The 19,318-nt window shown below is 44.3% G+C and overlaps 1 protein-coding gene across 4 annotated transcripts in view; it reads right to left on the bottom strand.

Moving 5' to 3' along the window:
- Positions 1–19,318, bottom strand: part of LOC144172563 (putative phospholipase B-like 2) — a 103,997-nt gene that overhangs the window by 13,368 nt on the left and 71,311 nt on the right. For all 4 annotated transcript variants that reach the window (XM_077701233.1, XM_077701230.1, XM_077701231.1 and 1 more), the window contains one exon: positions 1,925–2,087. In XM_077701233.1, coding sequence (XP_077557359.1) covers positions 1,925–2,087 — 163 coding nt within the window. The remainder of the gene's footprint in view (positions 1–1,924; positions 2,088–19,318) is intronic.

The following is a 19,318-nucleotide window of genomic DNA, read 5'->3' on the forward strand; positions in this document are numbered from 1 at the left end:
ACTCAACATTCAAAGAAAAGCCAGAGCTCGCTTTCCTCCTCCAGGTAAAAGTTAAACAGCTGCAGAGCATCAGTCTCTCAGACAAATACAGACGAATACCTATCCGAACATCCTCCGACTATCGAAAATGTTCCCTGAGAAATTCTCAAACGCATGCAATGATTACGGTGAAATATCCACTCTATTCTGTGCATCCTGGGCTTGTCGTATTATATGGCCCTCAGTAAACGCCAACACTGAGTTATACGAGCTATGGGAGGCAGCTCTGACCAGCTCTAACCTTGGGGTTCCGAAGTATCTGATCTTTAGTGCCAAGACTGGGGCAGAGGAAACAGCTGCCCTTGAAGGAGGAACCTACCCATGTCCAATAAAGACCTTTCAAATAAACGGTTCATCTCTCTCCCTCTCTCTCTCTCCCACAGGGAGTTTTCCGGCACCGAGTAGGCTTTGCCCCTGGTGGTTCAGGAAACTCCAACTGCAAGGACCCTCGTGGCTGGGCAGGCCATCAGGCAGCTGCCATCCCTTCCCCGTAATCAATGTTGCCAGAAATAAAGTGGTTCCTCTCTCTCTCTCTCTCACTCTCTCTCTCTCTGTGTCGAACCCTATGCCAAGGGATTAAAAATTTATACATCGACTTTAGGCTACAGGCCCCCGCATGACGTCGTTCTGGAACCTGACCGGTGCTCCTCTCATTAGTGCACCCCCACCACCTCGTCGAAGGCTATTTATGGAGCGATATGAAGAGAAAGGCGACGGCGTCTACTGCTCTCTTCATTTCTCTCACTCACTTCTCTTTCTTGAAATTTCCAACAAAAGTAATTTGGCAACGTATAATCTGAGTGTGTTTCCAAAGGCGCCATTGTCACGAGAACATATGCATGTGTACCTCTCGGGATGATCGAAGAAATTCATTTAAACTTCAATCCTTCCACACTTTATTCAACTTAGAAGTCCCTTCATCGGATGGGTCAGGCGTTGAGCACTGCCAATAAACGTGCATAGACATCAGCCACATCAAACTGCAAGCTGCTTTCAATAGAAAGAAATCGCTTTTAGGTATAAAATTGGTTCGCAGCGTGCGCTTGTACCAGCTTTCCAGTGAGCCTTTCTCCTTGGCACAGGGCTTCTATTTCGGTCCATGTGCTCCTGGTAAGGCCTTTATGCACACCCGTTATTCTCCGACTGCGTACTCTTTCGGCGTATGTGTCACGTAGCTTGCCTTCATACTTACGAACATGCCATATCGGTGACAAGGCTAAGAAGTGGCTGAGTATCTGCTTCCTTCGCCGCAGATGTCATCGAAAGACGACCGTGGTATCCCACCACTGCCACGTAAACGTGTCACTCCTCTTTCCCGCTAACCTCTTACGCTTTCTCCCTCCAGCTTCGCTTCTCCTGCGATAAACCCTGTGCAGGTTTGCTCACGCCAATTCAATTTTGCCGAGGTCCGCAACTTGCGCGCCTTCATCTTGAACCTTTTCATGCTGTAAGACTTTTTGTAATTCGGTCCCAAGGTACCACCGTAAAAGCTTCAGGTATTCTTGCGTCAAACATTCTTTATTTGCTATCTCAATAATAATGTAACCAGGTATTTATTTAAATTAACACTGCAGCTATCACTTGTGCATTGCTCTTTTGCCTGAAGTATTCCTAATCTTTTATTTTCGCTCAATAATGTTGATAAGCAAGAGCAGAGCCGTCCGATTGAGTAGTACGGAAATGTTTTGACTATGCAAATAGCTCGTTCAAGAATTCTTTTCCATTTTGGTTGGCGGTAGACTCGAGGGACATACAGACATGCAAACCAAAATTCTTGCGTTTACGTAAGCCAAGAAAGACTATCGTCTTTAATACCTTTCTGATCTCTGTCGCATCTCTTTAATCTTTAAATGATTTTTAGCAGAGGACGCTGCGACACACTTACCTTGGCGTCGGTTCCACCGTGCGGCCGGTGTTCCATCTCCAGAAAGGGATATTTGCCCGTTGGAGGACTGAGGTCACTCCGTGCTGACAAGGCGTTTTCGGCGTTGTACTTGGGATCGCACTCAGGACACACAGCCAAGGGGTCATGCTCGAAGTTGTTGAACCTGCAATGGCAGGCGTGATAATGTTTTTGCATCACTCACGGCAGGTGCCTTTTAGAACATTAGAAAACCTTATACATTTTGTAATGGCTGAATGATCAAACAGGTAAGAACATTCTTCATGGTTGTGCCAATGATACGTTATGTATTTTATATTTATGATGAGCAGGCTATACACGCCTAGTGCGGTTTTGCTGGACTTAGATTTGTTCTTGACCGGACTGTTGCTGTTGTCGTTTTGTTCTGTTTGTTGCTGCTACAGTTACTTTTGGTTTTGAATAGCTTTTACTTGAGCCCGATGAGATAGGAGTTTTCCTCACATCAAAAAACAATTTGCGACCGTGCTGTGTCAGCAGTGGGCGCCATAAATTGCAAGGCATTCATTGAAAACGGGCAGAATAATCGAATCAAAATAAAAAAAATCAAAGTTCATTTTGCTCACAGTTACATACAAGTAAAAAAAGGTACATCGAAGGGGCAAGGAAAAAAGCTGCAGGAAGCAGCTTGACAGGGCCCTTGCCCCCGTACAGCAATGAACGGCGTGTGCGCTTAGAGGGTATATGTAAACAAACGCTCTGAAAAATACTTTTTTCATGTGTAAGAGGAATATAAAATATTAAAATACGATAAAATCAGTTTGGCGGCACCACAGGAGTACATACAGTGTACTGTACTAAAATATACTTATGCATGAACTGCAACAGGCAAGAGAGCACAAAAAAAGGAATTACGATAGCGTACATTTACTATAGAAGTATTGCGAGTTTTGTAACGTCAGGAAAAGAAATCCCATCGTGTTCGCAGCAGTGAAATCACATTTTATCATCTAAACTAGATTTAAAATGCCTTGATTGTTTAACAATAAAATGTTTTTTTTGTTCACGGTCAAACTTGTTAAGTAGAATAGGCATGGTGCTGTTAATTCGTTGGCACCCGTAGTCAGTACGTGAAAATGGAACTTGCCATGGGGACAGGTACCGAAAAGAATAGAGGTTATGAGTCATTGACAGGGCAGCTTCAGTTAAAAAAAGAACTTTGTTTTCCTTGCGATGATTTCTGGTAGCTGCGCAGTAGCTGATCGTTGTATATATCACCGGCACGGAGCTATTCTTGCTTTTGAAAAAGTGGCTGAGTGTGCTCTCAGTACGAGACATGATCTAGAGCCCGAACGGCCTTTTTTGTATTAGAACAAGTTTCCGCAAGTTCTGTGAAGTGGTGTTTGCCCATACTAATACGCAATAATTGAGGTGCGACTGCAGGAGGGAGTTGTAAAAATGTATCTTGATGTTACTTGGGAGATCATGGCGATGTCTGCTAATGGCACCGGCAACCGTCCGTTCTTTTGAGCAGATAGAATAATATGCCATTCCAACTCATACTTTCGGAGAATATAACACCAAGTATCTTTATAGATTTTCTTTATCTATTGTATGGGGTCCCAATGTAACGCTTTTCGGTAAATCTAAAGAGATATACCTCGAGAACGAAAACAAATGCCCTTAGTTTGTTATTCATTCAGTGATAGACCGTTTAGTTTGGACCAACTTTGAAGCTGGTAACAAATACGATTTGCATTGGGCAAAATGTCTGGCAAATCCTTTCCGCGGACCAGTACACCGTAGATCAGTACGCGTAGATCAGCGTAGATAATGAACCTCTTAATGGTGTCTATACGCACAATGTCATTTATTAAAATAAAAAAAGCAACGGTCCAAGAATACAACCTTGCGGCACCCCAGCAGCTATTTGATTAGTACGAGATTTATATTCATTAATATCTCTAAACCGATTTCGAGATCTTAGGTATGACCGCAGCCGTGCCGTGGGAGTCCCCCGAAAACCGTATCGTCCCAGTTTAGCGAGGAAGAGCAGGTGATTAACGCTATCAAACGCTGTGCTAAAATATATGCATATGACTAGCGTCATTAGCTTATTTTCTATGTTTTCCAAAATTGCTTCCTTCCGGGCTACGAAGGCGGATTCCGTTGAGCGACGTGCCCTAAAACCGTACTGACAGTCTGTGGTCAGATTGTACTTTTGTGTAAAGCTTTGATTATAACAGTTATTATCTTTTCCAAACCCTTTATAAATACTGGTAATATAGATATTGGTCTATAATTGCCTATTTTGTTTTCATCATCCCTTTTGTAAGTAACCGTTACTCTAGCCAATTGCATATTTCTGGGGAAAGTGCCAGTTTGCAAGGCAAGGTTAAAAATATGCGTTAGTACGGGAGCTAAGATGTCAAGCACATATTTTATTGGGATGATTTCAAGGGCATCAGCATCTTTGCATTGACTATTTTTAAGACTGGAAAACGACAACAACTTCTTAAGTATCTGTTGGCCGTAAAAATATTGTATTTTCAGTTTCAGGAATATTATGCAAAATTTCTGTGTTATTTACCTCAACGTTGCCACCAAGTACGGGAAAATACTTGTTAAACTTGTCCGATAGCTCTACTCCAGTAAGGATTTTACCATCAGCTACGATTTCTTCCAGGAGAGTAGCTCGGGGTTTCCGGTTGATTACCTCGTTCAACTTTTTCCACACGACATCACTAATAGGAAGGCAGTCGCTATCAAAGATGCGATAATAGTAATCTTTCTTTGCCTTCTCTGTCTGCTTATTTAACATATTTCGAGAAATTTTAAATTCAGTCCATGCTGGCGGCTCTCGGAATTTGAAAATTGCATGGTGAAGTTTGTTCTTTAGTTTAACTTGTACAATATCCGGGCTGATCCATGATTTTCGCACGTTGTTTGTTTGTTGACATTCTCTCAGTGGGAAAGATTCGAAATATAGTGCCTTGAAAAGGTCTACAAAAGCATCACAAGACAAATTGGCATCTTTTATGGCGAAGATCTCAGCCCAGTTTACTCCGTCAATATTGTTTCTAAAGGGTTAAGTGTGTTTGGTGATATTACGCGGTATGAGGCTTTGTTAGGCCGCGCACCTTGGCTAGGGCCATGCTTATCGACAAAAAGGAATATTGGCTTGTGGTCACTTATGCCGGAGCTCATGATACCTGATATGTTACGATCCCTTGAAGAATTTGCGATGAAAATTTCAAGAAGTGAACTCGTTGAGCTGGTGACATGTGTTGGTAGTGTGATGACGTTGTAGAACCCATTGCACTCAAGGATTGCCCAAAAGTCATTCTTTGTACCGGAATTTTTCGATACATCGATATTAAAGTCTCCTCGAAGAACTAGCAGGCAACCCTTGTCGTTTGCATACCAAAATAAGCAATCAATGAAACGGAAAAAAGCAGCAATACATCCAGTTGGCAGGCGGTAGATATGAGCAATAGTTCTTTGCCGTAGTTTATGCAAAAGATTTCCTAATTATCTTTGATTTGGCTATATTCAGAGACTATTTCAAACCCGGTGAATGTTGTTTGAATTGATAAATCGCCTCCACGGTTGCATATGCGATTCATATAAAAATGGCTGTAACTGGGCAGTATGTAATGGTCTGAGTCTTCGGTATACCAAGTCTCGGTGAACATTACAACATAAAATTCTACGTTGCGTGCATCATACAGTGCTAAGACATGATCTTGTTTTGTTCTGAGTGATCGGGCGTTTAGATGAAAAAGCTTCAGGCATTTATTTAGTTTGATGTCTCCAGTGGTTGAAACAATGTTTTCTGGCAGAATGTAATCGGTGCTCATGAGAAGGCAACTGCAGTGCTTTCGGTTTATGGACAGATGACCCTACGCGGGATTATGTGCACCGTTACTTTGGCTATCACGTTCACTGGCGCTAGGAAGTACGGGCGACTTCTGTGCTCTAGGTGCAGCGATATCCGAAGCGTCGTCCGCGCACGTCTTGTTGATATCGCTTTCGGTGATTATTGCAACTATTGGTGGCTTTTCTGCTTTTCGGGCAAAGATACTGCCGTTTTTTTACCCACACAGATTGCCACTCGTTTTCACGTTTGCGTGCATTCGCTATTCCAAGCAACCGTTTCATTCCAGGGTATAGGTGTTCATTTATGTGTATAGGCCCATCCGATCCTAGTTCAAGAGTTTCATGGGTTAGACGCTTCTTACGTGCCTTTTAGAGAAACTTGCCTCGCTTTTCAGGGCGTTAAAATTGAACGACAACGTTTGCATTGCGGGGGTTCTTGGTTGGAACTCTGTGACAGACGTCTATGTCATTTGGCGACGCTGTTTCACCGGCAGCTACACCGATCTTTTGCACAATGGCAACAAGGTTTCAAGGTTTTCGCTCGGTTCCTGTTGAGCATAAATTGAGAATTTCCCCCAGACGCGTGTTTACGACTTTGGAGCAGAAACGACAGTTGACAGTTTGAAATTTGGAAGTAAACGGCAGTTAAAACTTCGCAAGTAAGCCTTCCAACTCAGGAACTTTAAAAGTGACTCGTCTGGCTGGTTAAGCCAGATAAGGGAGCACGGTAAGGTACAGGAGCAAGGTAGTAAGCGATTAATTTAGTAAGGGAGTAAGGAAAGAAGCAAGCAAGCAAGCCAACATTCCTTGCAAGATCATGCAAGTATCCTTCATTAACTATTGGTCAACCGTCAACCTTACGCGTGGATGACCTCAGTGTGTTGTTGCAGAGGCTTATTTGAAACAATACAGAAGATATGACAAATAGAAACATAGAAACTGTGCGGCCGCTGATGTGATTCATCTCGAAGATGTTACACCCAGCAAGGTCGGGTTATCTTATGCTTATCTCCTCAACGAAAACTGTAATTCCGTGTGGTGCAAAGGAGAAAATTTATTGGGATTGTGATCTTCGGACCGAAATTTGATGCCCCATTGTGCGTTAAAAATTATACTTTTTTGCCCTGCCACTACATCAAAAAATTTGCTGATAATTACAAAGTGCATTCATTCACAACGGTCTTCATTTACCGTATTTACTCGCATAATGACCCCACTCGCGTAATGATGGCACACCGTAAGTATGCAGTTGAAGTTCGATTTTTTAATTTCCCGCGCAAATGAACGCACCCTGGACTAGCCGCAGCAATATGTCGTATATGTGCATAGTCTAGCTGATGTCAGTCGTGCGTACCTCTGTATTCTTCCATTTCGAAGAGGACGTGGATACGTTATTGCCACAGACTTGCCGATATTAGCGGTATCGGCAAGCATGCGTTCAATGTTGATGAGGAAGAAACTCTTACTAAATGCGCATAATACACTGCAAATACACAGAAAAAAAAACACGCTCAAGTTGCTGAGTCGGCAACCATGTCTGTTGTGATGTCCGGCACTGTAACAGAGGCAGCCACTTATTGGTTGAACTATAGTGCCTAGATTATGTAGTATATTCTAGGCACTACAGTTGAAGTGTTGCCACCTCGCAGGAAACTCGTACCGGCGTGTTTGGTAATTCTTGAAAACACAGCATCTTGCGTCGCTTTGGAAAGCGGCTGGCGGCGGTGTGCGGAGTTTTTATTATAATTTTATTTATTATTTATAATATGTTCATGAGAAGTATCATAAAGAATTTTTACCAACAAATTGCTTGCGTTTTCTCAACTGAAAAATGTTTTGCAAAAAATTTATCCCTCCTAATGAACGCACCCCTAAATTCACATGAAATTTTTCGAATAAAAAAGTGCGATCATTACGCGAGTAAATACGATAATAACAACTGAGCTAGATACCACGTTTTCAAGGGCTGACTGATTCTGTTGGACTTGCGCTGTTGAAAATTTGAAATTGCAAATGTCCTGAGTTCGATCCTGGCAGCACGAGAGTGTTTCATATGGAGGCGAAAGCGAAAAATCCCGGGCACTGTGATTTCAGCGCACTTTAAAGATACCCAGGTGGCAGAAATTAATCCGGAGCCCTCTAAGGCTGCACACTTCATATCCCGTTGTAGATTTGGCGCATTAGGCCTAATAACTTGTATTTGAATTGATTGTAAATAACGCGAATATGAAAGTTTCACCGGTTCCAGTTCTAACAGAACGTAACGGTATGAAAAGTTGTGCGTGCGTGAACTCCTTCTAACTGCTGCGGCGTGCCTTCAGGACATTGAAGAACCCGAAACTATGATGCATGTTAGTGATGGCCTTTAGTTCAGGGAATCTGAGATGTTTCTACCTTTCATAACCGGCTCAAAGATCTTTGTCATTCTTTTACACGGCTTTCACTTAAAAAATCGCGTTCGTTGAGACGTTGAGGCAGCCCTCTGGTATGTTAAGCAAAAACACTGTTGCGATCTATTCAACGTGTTTTTTTGTAGAATTGCACTGGTGACAACAAACAGTAAAGTTATGTGGGTTCATTTGAACCCGTGGTAGAGCAAACCTGCCCGCCTAGCCGCTGAAAGTAACCTGTAGTTTTAAACAGTTGTTGTGATCCTTCCGTAGTAGAAAACAGCAATAACAATAAACTAGGACATATATCATGACGGGGAAGTACAAACATGTGCAGCAGAGTACGCGGTGGATGGATTGCCGCACGTGAAGTAATGATGCTATCTTGGATAGTCGTGCTGGCGTCAACTTTTGTTGATGTTGATTTTCCATCTGCGTTCTGTGATAAGGTACCCGCATACAGGCCGGTCGGCGTACATGCGGTAATTTTGGCAGGGAGTGCATATTGATCATTGCTCTAGCAGACGTCTGAAGTACATAATGACTGTACTTTGCTGTCGCAACGATTTATGTTTCACGTCGTCTGTGTGCACAGAAATGCGGATCAATTATCCGCGTAGCTGTCAGTTTTTTTTTGCTATTTTCAAGAAAAGCTTGTATTGCTTGACTCGTGTCACCATCGGTGCTTCTGTGGGCACCGTTCGCGAACACTCGCTCAACCCCCTCTCCCTTACCCTCTTCACCCGCAATGGGCGGCTGGAATTCCCCCGCTGCCACAAGTGGCGCACCAGATCTCACCATAGCCAATCACAAGCGGTTTATTTCTCTGGAGAAGCAAAACAAAGGTTAGCTCATTCAAGGCCAGGTGCGCAATGGGTAGGCCGCCCTTGGTCCGCTCCGCTGAAGTGCAGGCAGCCCGAAGGAACGACAACGCGAGCGGGACCGTGAGCGCACGTGGGCGTGCTCGCTGAGCTAATGCCGAGTTTCGGCAGCCGGAAGGCCAGGCGAAACAGCCACGGCGGTCCGCTGAAGGTTTGCCTTGCGGTGATAATGTGTGCGCGTTAACTGCACGCTCTTGGCTCGACAAACACGGTGTACTGCGTTCAAACGCTGCAAAAAGTTTTCGCGAAGCTTGAAGGGGCCATGAAGACATGTTTGATTAATTCAAAACATTGCCTCGTTAAAAACAGGCACGCACTACTTTTAACCTAAACTTCGCTTAAAAAGCTGTATAGTTATGAAAAAAGTGCAGCATCTTTACTCCGTGGATGATGGCGAGGGTGCGAAGTAAGGGGTCTCGAAATGACATCGAAGTTAATCCCCGAGTGACATCCGATTTGCACCCCGACCGTTAGTCGATTTGGGCCGTGAGTTGAACCTTGATTATCCCTAAATGAAACTTCAACTCACGGCTCAAATCGAATTTCTCTTTATTTTCGCTTGATGCTGGTGTGCGCACTGATGGACGCGGACGGACATTGGGAGGACCTGAGGTACTCCGCACAGTTACAGGCGAGGCAGTAAGCCGTTTGACTCTTGGATACTTACTCACGGTAGTAGCCCAATGTGTAAGACAACTGACGCTATGCCTGGGCTACCGCCCAAAGGCTTGAATCTTGCCGGTGCCGGTGCCTGTGTGCAATTTTGTTATTGTAAATGCTTTCCGCACGGGCGCGGACGGACATTGTGCGGTGCTAAAATACTCCACACCTCAAATTGCCATGCGACCCACTATTCCCGCAACAGACCCTACAATGTCATACCAGCCAGCTGTGGGATTGGCGGAGGCCGGTAAAAGTAAACGGAAATTAGGCAGTGCTATAAGCTTGAAGAATGAGCGATTTGCGCTTAAATTTAAGACACATTCTTTTTATATCAGTAAGAATGGAGGGAAAAACTGTGAAAGTTACGAACGCCCACGTAAACATAGAAGTACCGGTGCATACTGCTGTTGGTACTGCGCGCACTATGCTTAGTTTAGATACACACCACTGCGGGGCTTTGGATTTGTCTCAGACGACACTGGCCGATTGACGCAAGCCACGGAACTTTCGCGACCATATTTGTCTACGAGCACCACGTTTCACGAAACGATTATTTTCTCCATGAACAAAACAAGCCAGGTATAAATACGGTCACAAACAAACCAAAGGCAGAAAACTGCTTGCCGCAGTGAGGTGGTGCCATCTAGGCTAACTTACAGTGAGCAAGTCTCCGCTCCACATCAAGTTTAGCTAAAAGACCTTTTGATGGCATTAGAACGTCGTTCAAACACACATTTTGGCGCGAGAATAAAATTTTTTGCTTAAATTGATTAATTTTGCAGTGAAGAAAGCACCATTTGCTTCGGGACAAGTTCTGGGGCCACTATAAAGAACGAAATCTTTCGAGCAAAACAAACTTGTATTTGCCTTCATGGCCTCTTGAAGGACACTTTTTTGTGTACTGCGTGGTACGGGCATTGTGCATTAATGAGAGGTCACTAATACTGCACTAAAAGTTGCAAAATCGTGTGCTGCAACAAAATATTTAAAGCATTTGCAGTTTTGTGGAGCCATTGCTGAGATCGTTTTATTGAGCGTACGGTTCCTATGCTTTATTTATTTGAACGGCAGTTTATTGTGCCATAATATTGACGGCGCTACAAGCCTTGGTAACAAAGAGCGCTCTCACAAGTTCCGCGAGATCAGCAAGGGGAGGAATCAATTAACACGAAACAGTAAAGTGGTTACGTAATTTTAGATTCTTTCGGTTGCAGTACACTTATCACCACGAAGACGATGGAAAGTGAAGATCGTAATTAATACGAGTACTGGTAAGTTGATGTGATATCACCAAAGAAAGGCTGAAAGGCAAGAGAGCACGTTCTTCGCAGATTATCCCACTCCACTGCAGCGTCCAAAAATTACTACAAGGCGGCTCAAAAGAGATGTTTGTGAATGTTACCCATTTAAAATACTTCAGTGTCTCAGACGCACTCTACTACTAAAAGGCGAGTCCAACTGTGACTCTTTATTCTGTGGGATTGTTCATTTATTCGGAGGATTTTATTTTCATTTGGAGATAGCAAGCATTCAGCTTACGAGTGAGGTAAAACACTGCGAACGTGTTTTCATGGTTGTGGCAACAAATGTATGTCCGCGAAAGTTTGACGTTACGTCCTTAGCTTCGCTTAAAGAGATCATGAATTCAAACTACAACTTTCGTTAATTAAAAGAACTAGCCTTTCATAACTCCCTCAGCTTGACTACAACTACGAAAGACGTATTTAACCGAAATACTGAGGAAGTGTTAAAGGAGTACTGACACGAAATTTCAAAGCTGAGAGAACTATGTAAAACGCTTCCTTTTTATCAGTAGATATCTCTCAGCAAGTTTCAACAGCAACCGTTCAGCGAAACATATTTAAAATCCATTTTAATCTTCGCCCGCACGAAAAAGCCCAGAGCGGGCCGGCGTGACATCATCTGCTACTTGCCCCAAACTGCCAACGTCGGGGTTCCCGTGACGAAGCCTAACTAACTAAGTGGTTCGAGTGAAAAGGAAAGGAGATGCACTGGGGATAATATTGAGCCCAGCTGGGGGCTCACCTGCATACAACCCAGTGCGGGGGGGAGGGGGAGGAGGGGTATATAAAGATTAGAGGAGAAAGGGAGCCGACGCGCTGGCTGTGGTTGGCGCGCGCTGCTCGGGCGTGTGTACACGTCATAGTTTTGGGACTGACGTCATTCTGCCCGGGCCTGTGGAGACGGCGAAGACCTCGGCCGGTCTGGGCGCGCGCGTGCGCTCGCTCGCGCGCTCTTCCAGAGAGGCAGCGATACGGCAAGAATGGTGACGCCATGTGATACATGCTGACATGGCGGCCGCTCGGCGTTTTTTTGTCGAAACCGAAACTGGCACGAATAAACGACGCCGTAAATGAATGTTTACGCTGCGCTCGACCGTCTAATCTGTCATTCTATGATTAGTGGGCTGGTAGGCACGCATAGCAGCGAAAAAAACGTAACATGAAAATTTCGTGTCAGTACTACTTTAAAAACTTTCAAATTTCGTGCTTTTAGTCAAGTAACTCGGACAGGAGTGACGCGATTTGAGCCAGCGCAAAAGTCGTGATTATCAGTGCACATCAGCATTCAACTGAGCATTCAAACGATACCATCAAACAGAACTAGAGGCCGTACTCATAGAGTTCATACTAATATGTACTAGAGGGAAATCTGGGGCGGCAACTGCGGGCCGACGTAGGCACTGCCATTGAAGCTAGCGACGTTCCCCGCGTACTTTGTTTCGAAAGCCAAATGACGTCTTTTTTTCTCCAAGCCAAACCAACAGAAAATCTTCAAGTTTATTTTTTCTGTTCGCTTTGCCTGCAGCTTAGAAATAATCCCTGACGAATAAATCTTTTAGAGCTTCAGTTTTGTAATAAAGAAAGAAATTTGATTAGTCTTCTACAGTCATAGTGTCAGTGTTTCGCAGCCAGAGCCAACTTTTGAGTCTGTTTATGAGCCATGCGAAGTACAAGGGGAACTCGGCTACCCGGTGCATGATGAAACTCTCGCTGAAGCGCAGCCTGCTTAGAAAGTGGCACCAGATTAACCTTCGCTATATATTAGTGGAAAAGAACGACGGTACTTCTGTACGGATTCCGTGCAGAAGGACCGTGGTTCGAATCCCGGCGCCGTACAATTACCACCGGATTAAAGAAAATCCGCGTGTTGATGGAATTGCAGAAGGAGGCTCGAAGTGCGGCCTGACCCCGCCGACCATTGCCGGTAACGCACTCCCTCACCGGAGCAGGATTGGCCACCCTGGTGTAGTAACGGCCACAACCTACCATGAATACGCCTATTAACCCACGGCCCTCAGTCTCCAAAGGCTGCGAAGCAACTCACCAAGGCGGCGGTCAGACCTGTGACACAGCAGAGGGTGCTAAGAATCCCTGCAGCCGGACAGGACGCCATTGGAATCTGAACATGGCAACGTTTCACGCGGGAACTTTATCTAGCGAAGCAAGTCTAGAGGTGATGTGCTGAGGAATTATAGGGTATTAAATGGGATGTCATAGGGCTTAGTGAGGTTAGAAGGGCAGGTGAAGCCCTTACGGTGCTGAAAAATGGACACGTCCTATGTTAGCGTGGTCTAGTGGACATAACAGAACGAACAGAACGGTGAGTGGGATTTGTAGTCAGTAAAAGCATAGCTGGCAACATAGACGAATACTATAGCAATAACGAAAGGGCAGGAGGTCTTGCGATTAGGCTTAATAAGACGTACAAATTCAAGGTGGTACAGGGCTACGGGCCTACATCCAGCTACGACAACCAGCTAGTTGAACGCTTCTATAAAGATGTGGAATCGGCAATGGCCAAAGTAAAACACAGTATACCATAGTTATGGGGGACTTCAATGCTAAAGTAGGCAAGAAGCAGGCTGGAGACAATGCAGTTTGGAACTACGGTCTGGGTTGTAGAAATATCGAGTTCGAATAAGGGAATAATCGACGAATCATAAGTACCTTCTTCTGCAAACGGGAGATCTCGAAGTGGATATTGGGGAGCCCCCATTGGGGAGCATAAAAATGAAATTGACTTCATACTATGGATAACACTGGCGTCGTGCGGGATGTGGAGGTTCTCGGAAGGGTGACGTGTAGGGACCACCGTATGGTAAGATCTCGAATTAGGCTAGATTTGAGGAGGCACCGTAAAAAGTAGTACGAAAGAAGCCGATCAATGAGCTAACAGTAAGACGGAAAGTTGACGAATTCAGGATCGCGCTGCAGAACCGATATTCAGCTCTTACTGAGGAAGTAGAGTTTACGACACAAGAAGCCAGAGACAATCTTACGCGCATAACGACGGAGTGTGCAGTAGAACTCGGAGGTGCGATGGCTAGACAGGATACTGGTAAACTTTATCAGGAGGCGAAAGATTTACTAAGGAAACGGCAAAGCATGACAATGTCCACCCCAGCTGACACAATAGAACTAGCGGAGCTTTCGAATTTACTCAACAACCGCAATACAGCTGACATACGAAAGTGTAATATGGAGAGGATCGAACATGCTGTAAAAAATGGAGACATTTTGAAAGCCGTGTGAAGGCGTCTTGGTGGGGAGGGGGGGGGGAATGAGATGTATGCACTTAAATTCATTTCATTTGCTTTAATTCATTCTTTTCATTTGTGTTTACGCAGGAAGAATATTCTAAATTGCCTCATTTCCCTGACTATGCCTGGCCATACATGAAACCCATTGAAATTACTGAGGAAGGTATCGCCTCTCTGATAAAATAACCTAAAAATTTTTACATCTTCTGGTGTAGATAACATTAACTCTAAAATATTAAAAAACACCCTTTTCGTTTCTAGCAAAATCCTTTATCACATCTTTAGGCATTCATTATCATCTGGACTGCTACCAGACGATTGGAATCTCGCGAAGGTCATACCCATATTCAAAGCAGGAAATAAGCATTACCCAGAGAACTACCGCCCGGTATCACTCACGTGCATTTGTTGCAAAATGCTTGAGCACATTATCGCTTCACACGTCTACAATCACCTCGAGTCTAACTGCTTCTTTTTTTCTAACCAACATCGATTCAGGAAAGGCGTCTCGTGTGAGACACAGTGTTTTGAATTTACGACTGACTTGCATAATAATATGGACAATAACCAGCAAACTGACTGTATATTTTTAGATTTTTCGAAAGCATTTGACCGTGTGCCTCATTGCCACCTAATTTCTAAATTGTGTGCTCTTCGATTAGATTCACTAACCCTTTCATGGATTCGCAACTTTCTTTCACTAAGACAACAGTTTACAGCTGTTAATAATTTATTTCTCCCATATGTTATGTTACCTCCGGTGTACCACAGGGAAGCGTTCTTGGCCCCTTGCTTTTTCTAATATACATAAATGACTTGCCGGTTAATATATCATCTCGCATGCGTATTTTTGCCGATTACTGCATTATCTACCAATCAATCTGCAGTACTAAAGATCACCTGTCCTTTCAAAATGACCTGAACTTAATTTCGAATTGGTGTAACACATGGGTAATGTCACTAAACATCTCAAAGTGCAATGTTGTCTAATTTACCCGTAAGCGGGCAAAATCAATTTTCAGCTATCACATCATTAGCAGCCACCTTAACCACGTCTCATCCTGCAAATACTTAGGTGTTACATTCACAGAAGGCCTTTCCTGGAGTAACCACATCGACGTCATCTGCGCCAAGGCTTCCAGGTCATTAGGTTTCTTGCGTCGAAATTTACGTCATGCTCCATCTGACATTCGCAAACTAGCTTACACAACATACGTTCGATCACAGCTCGAGTTTGCGTCAGTCATCTTGTCCCCATACCATCAATATCTGATTAACAAGATTGAAGCAATACAGAATAGAGCTGCAAGGTTTATTTCACGCAATTACAAATACCCCTCAAGTGTATCAGAGATTAAACTGAATCCATCACTTCAGCCGCTTGATTTTCGACGCAACATTTCTCTTTTATGCCTTTTTCACAAATATGTTTACAATTCAGCACACTCAAAGATACATCTTAAAGTTCCGACCAACATTTCAAGTAGAGTAAATAACCAACATAGTTTTTCCCGCCAGTACGGTGAAACAGATGCATTTAACTTGTCCGCACTTCCCATGGCCATCAGGCTTTGGAACGGTCTTCCTGATAACATTGCGGCCGAATCTAAGGGCGACGCATTCCGTAACCTTCTTCATGCTCACTTTTTTTCGTATTACAGTACCAATCTGTTATCACTGTTTTATGTGAACTTTGTGTTTCATTTTTTTGCATCAGGTATCTGTTTACCCATGCTTGCTTTTAATCTTGAATGTGCGGAATTTTAGTCTTAGTTCGTGCGAGATATAGCACACATTATCTTTGTATTTTCCGTTTCTCTAGATATGTATTTACGGCTCATTTCTTGTATAATGTTTTCTTGGACTGTGGTTCTTTGTAGTGCCTTTTTGAAAATCTTGTTAATGTCGCACATTTCATATGTACCCCCCTTACTCAATGCCCTGTCAGGGGCCTGTAAGGTACTTTAAATAAATAAATAAATAAAGACAAGCAAGGAAATGCCATCACAAACAGGGTTAAAATAGTTATAATGGCAGAGAAGTTCTATAGAGATCTGTGCAGTAGTCATAGAATCCAGGATTATACCAGACGGGGAAGTAGTTTAGAGGCGATAGACATCCCACTATTAACGACAGAAGAAGCAAAGAAGGCTGTGAAAGGATTGAAAGGGGGCAAAGCGCCTGGTGAGGATCAGATAACAGCAGACCTGTTGAAGGATAGCCGGCAAATTGCACTAGAAAAACTGGCAAACATGTATACGCAATGCCTAATGACCGCAAGTGTACCGGAATCTTGTAAGAACGCGAATATCATCCTATTATCCTAACGCATAAGACAGGTAACAAGAAGCACTTGAAAAGTCACTAGTCTTCAAGGTACTTACCAAGGTTGGCAAAGAGAATTTCGCCCACCTTATATTTCAGTCAACTGAACGAACAAGCAGGGTTCCGTAAAGGCTATTAAAAAATGAACCATATTCACACGATCAATCAGTTGTTACAGAAGTGTGCGGAGTATACTCAACACTCATATATAGCTTCATAGATTACGAGAAAGAATTTGAGTCTGTCGAAACCTCAGCAGTAATTTAGGCATTGCGGAATCAGGGTGCAGACGAGCATTACGTAAGAATACTAGAGGATATCCACAATTGGCCGACACCTACCATCGTCCTCCATAAGGAGATCAGTAAAATAGCTATAAGGAATGGCGTCACACATGGAGAGAATCTCCAATGTTATTCAAAGCATATCTTCAAGAGGTATTCACAACATTGGACGAAGAACAGGTGGACGTGAAGGTTAGGGGAGAGCAGCTCAGTAACCTTAGATTTGCTGACAAAGTTGCCTTGCTGAGTAGCTCGGGGGACGAATAGACCTTTCCGGAAAGTTGCGCGCGCCCCCAAACGGCGGCCGCAAAGCAGCCTGGGAACTGTGAGCGCCGCAGCAGCCGCCGCCACTGTCGCCCGGGCCGCTTCATGTAGCTCTACCGTGCCAAACCGTGCCGCGCGCGACAGCGCCTGTGGAGGCAGCCTTTGTTGATGGTGCAGCTTCGGCGTTTAACATTGTGGGATTCATGCAGAACATCTGCTATCCTGGACAGCTGTTTTGATAACTGGCTTCTTTTTAAAACTTCAGCATTCCCGCATTTCTTCAACAAACTGCTACATTTTGGGGAGTTGCAGTGTGTATCCCATCGATTCATGCTACACTATGTCTGTATTTGTTTCAAGTACTGTTGTCTAAGAGTTGGCAAGTCTTATTGTGCAATCCCGAGCTCTTTTGCTGTTTTCGGCTGTGTGTAAATATGAAAATAGAAATGTTTATTTCAGTCGAAAAAAAGACGAGGCAGCTCTAGTATGGTATCAGTGTAATAAAAGACACGTACACTTTTATTCCGTTAGCAAAACTAACCAATACCAACCAAAAGGTAAGACTGTTCAGAGGGAGCTAATACAAAACACGCACAGTTGACATTTTGCTTACTTATCGATTGAGAAGTGGTTCATGTGTGAAGTTGTTCAGGTAGCAACAAATTTTCCATATCTGGTTTGGCTTGTCAGCCATCGTATTTGGGAAAACATACCGCAGCATTCTCAAGTTCTTCATTTCTCGAATAGCTCGCTCGACGTGTCTCCTTGTGTTGGCGATCTGCCGTGTGCGTGTTTCCTCCGTTACTGTCAGTTGACGCCGACCATTTAACATTGGGGTCTGTGCAATTTAACGGAAAGTTCACGGAGCTCATCTTCGATCAAGAATCCTGGGTCAGCTATCACGAGCTGTCTCCTTTGTTTTTACACAGGAAGTACACCACACGTTAAAAGTGGGAAATAATAATTCCGCAATAAGCGACCGAAAAGAACTAGTCGAAATGCTGAACTCACAACAGCAGAAACCCCGTTCCTCCAATGCCGCACGAAACGGGCTGCGGGCAGTCGCTGTCGTCGGAGAAACCGCATCGTTGCCTGCTGGAGCGAAAGTATTGCTTTATCGCCCTGTTACGCCTTTTGTGCTAAAATTAATTACAAAGCGGGCGTTGATTACTCTGAGCTGACAGGAGCATCTCGACAGTGCTGCGTACCACTAGTTCGTCTTGGATGCCTGGACGCTGGACGGGTGCTTAGGAAGGCGGCGTTTCGTTCACTTCGCGGCAGCTAGGAAACAAAACATAAAAAGCATACCGGTGGACACCTCTCGAAGAAGACCCGGTGTTGAAAAATGGTCGCATACGGTCCATGTAACATTTGCGTCTGCTCGCGTTGAAATGGGCTCCACATATCTTGTGATGTTCGGACGGCTCCCACAAAGCGAATCGGCCATCACGACCCTGGCGATTTATCCGGCGAACCCATTCGTTTTTAAGTTTCTTGTCCTTCAGAAACATGTGCAATGAAACATGCTGGTCTCGTAGCGTATTATTGTTGTCTCAACCGAGCACACAGCACGTTTGTCCGCCTCCTGCAGCTTCCTTGGTGCCATATCGGCAGTATCGCGTAAACTACAAACGCTAAGGCAGGTTGTAAACGAGTGTAGCTTGACACACGCGGAAATTCATCACGAATAGCGTGTGCACACGATATAGGCTTCTTCGTTTTCCCACTCGGGTCCCCGCGGGCTGCCGGAAGCAAGAGCTTGTTATTTGTATTTTTCTCGGGGGGCTCAAGTGTCACATTTGTTTTCTATTTCCTCGTGTTGAGGAATTTCTCTTTTCCCGCGGGCAGCCAGAAGCGCGAAGACGCTTTTCAACTGGCAGCAGCTGGTTTCACTCTGCAAGCTAGCAGACGACGTTGCTAGCAGACGACAAAGGGTTCTCATGCGGTGCAGCCACTTTAAGAAGGATTCGGAGTTTATTTCTTATTTTGGGTTCTATGGTTTAAAAATGCTTTAATTGATGCGCAACATAACTTTGCAAGCACAGCATTTCACTCCACTTAAACTTTGTCCTTTGACGGGTTCGCTCAGCGCACGCGGCACGCGGCACGACCACCCCGTCGCCGCTCGCACCGCGCGCGCACGCAGCTCCCATGACGCCTTGCGCGGG

The sequence above is a fragment of the Haemaphysalis longicornis genome, unplaced genomic scaffold, assembly GCF_048455015.1.
Source record: "Haemaphysalis longicornis isolate Haplotype H1 unplaced genomic scaffold, Haemaphysalis longicornis Haplotype H1 scaffold_234, whole genome shotgun sequence".
NCBI classification, from domain to species: Eukaryota; Metazoa; Arthropoda; class Arachnida; order Ixodida; family Ixodidae; genus Haemaphysalis; species Haemaphysalis longicornis.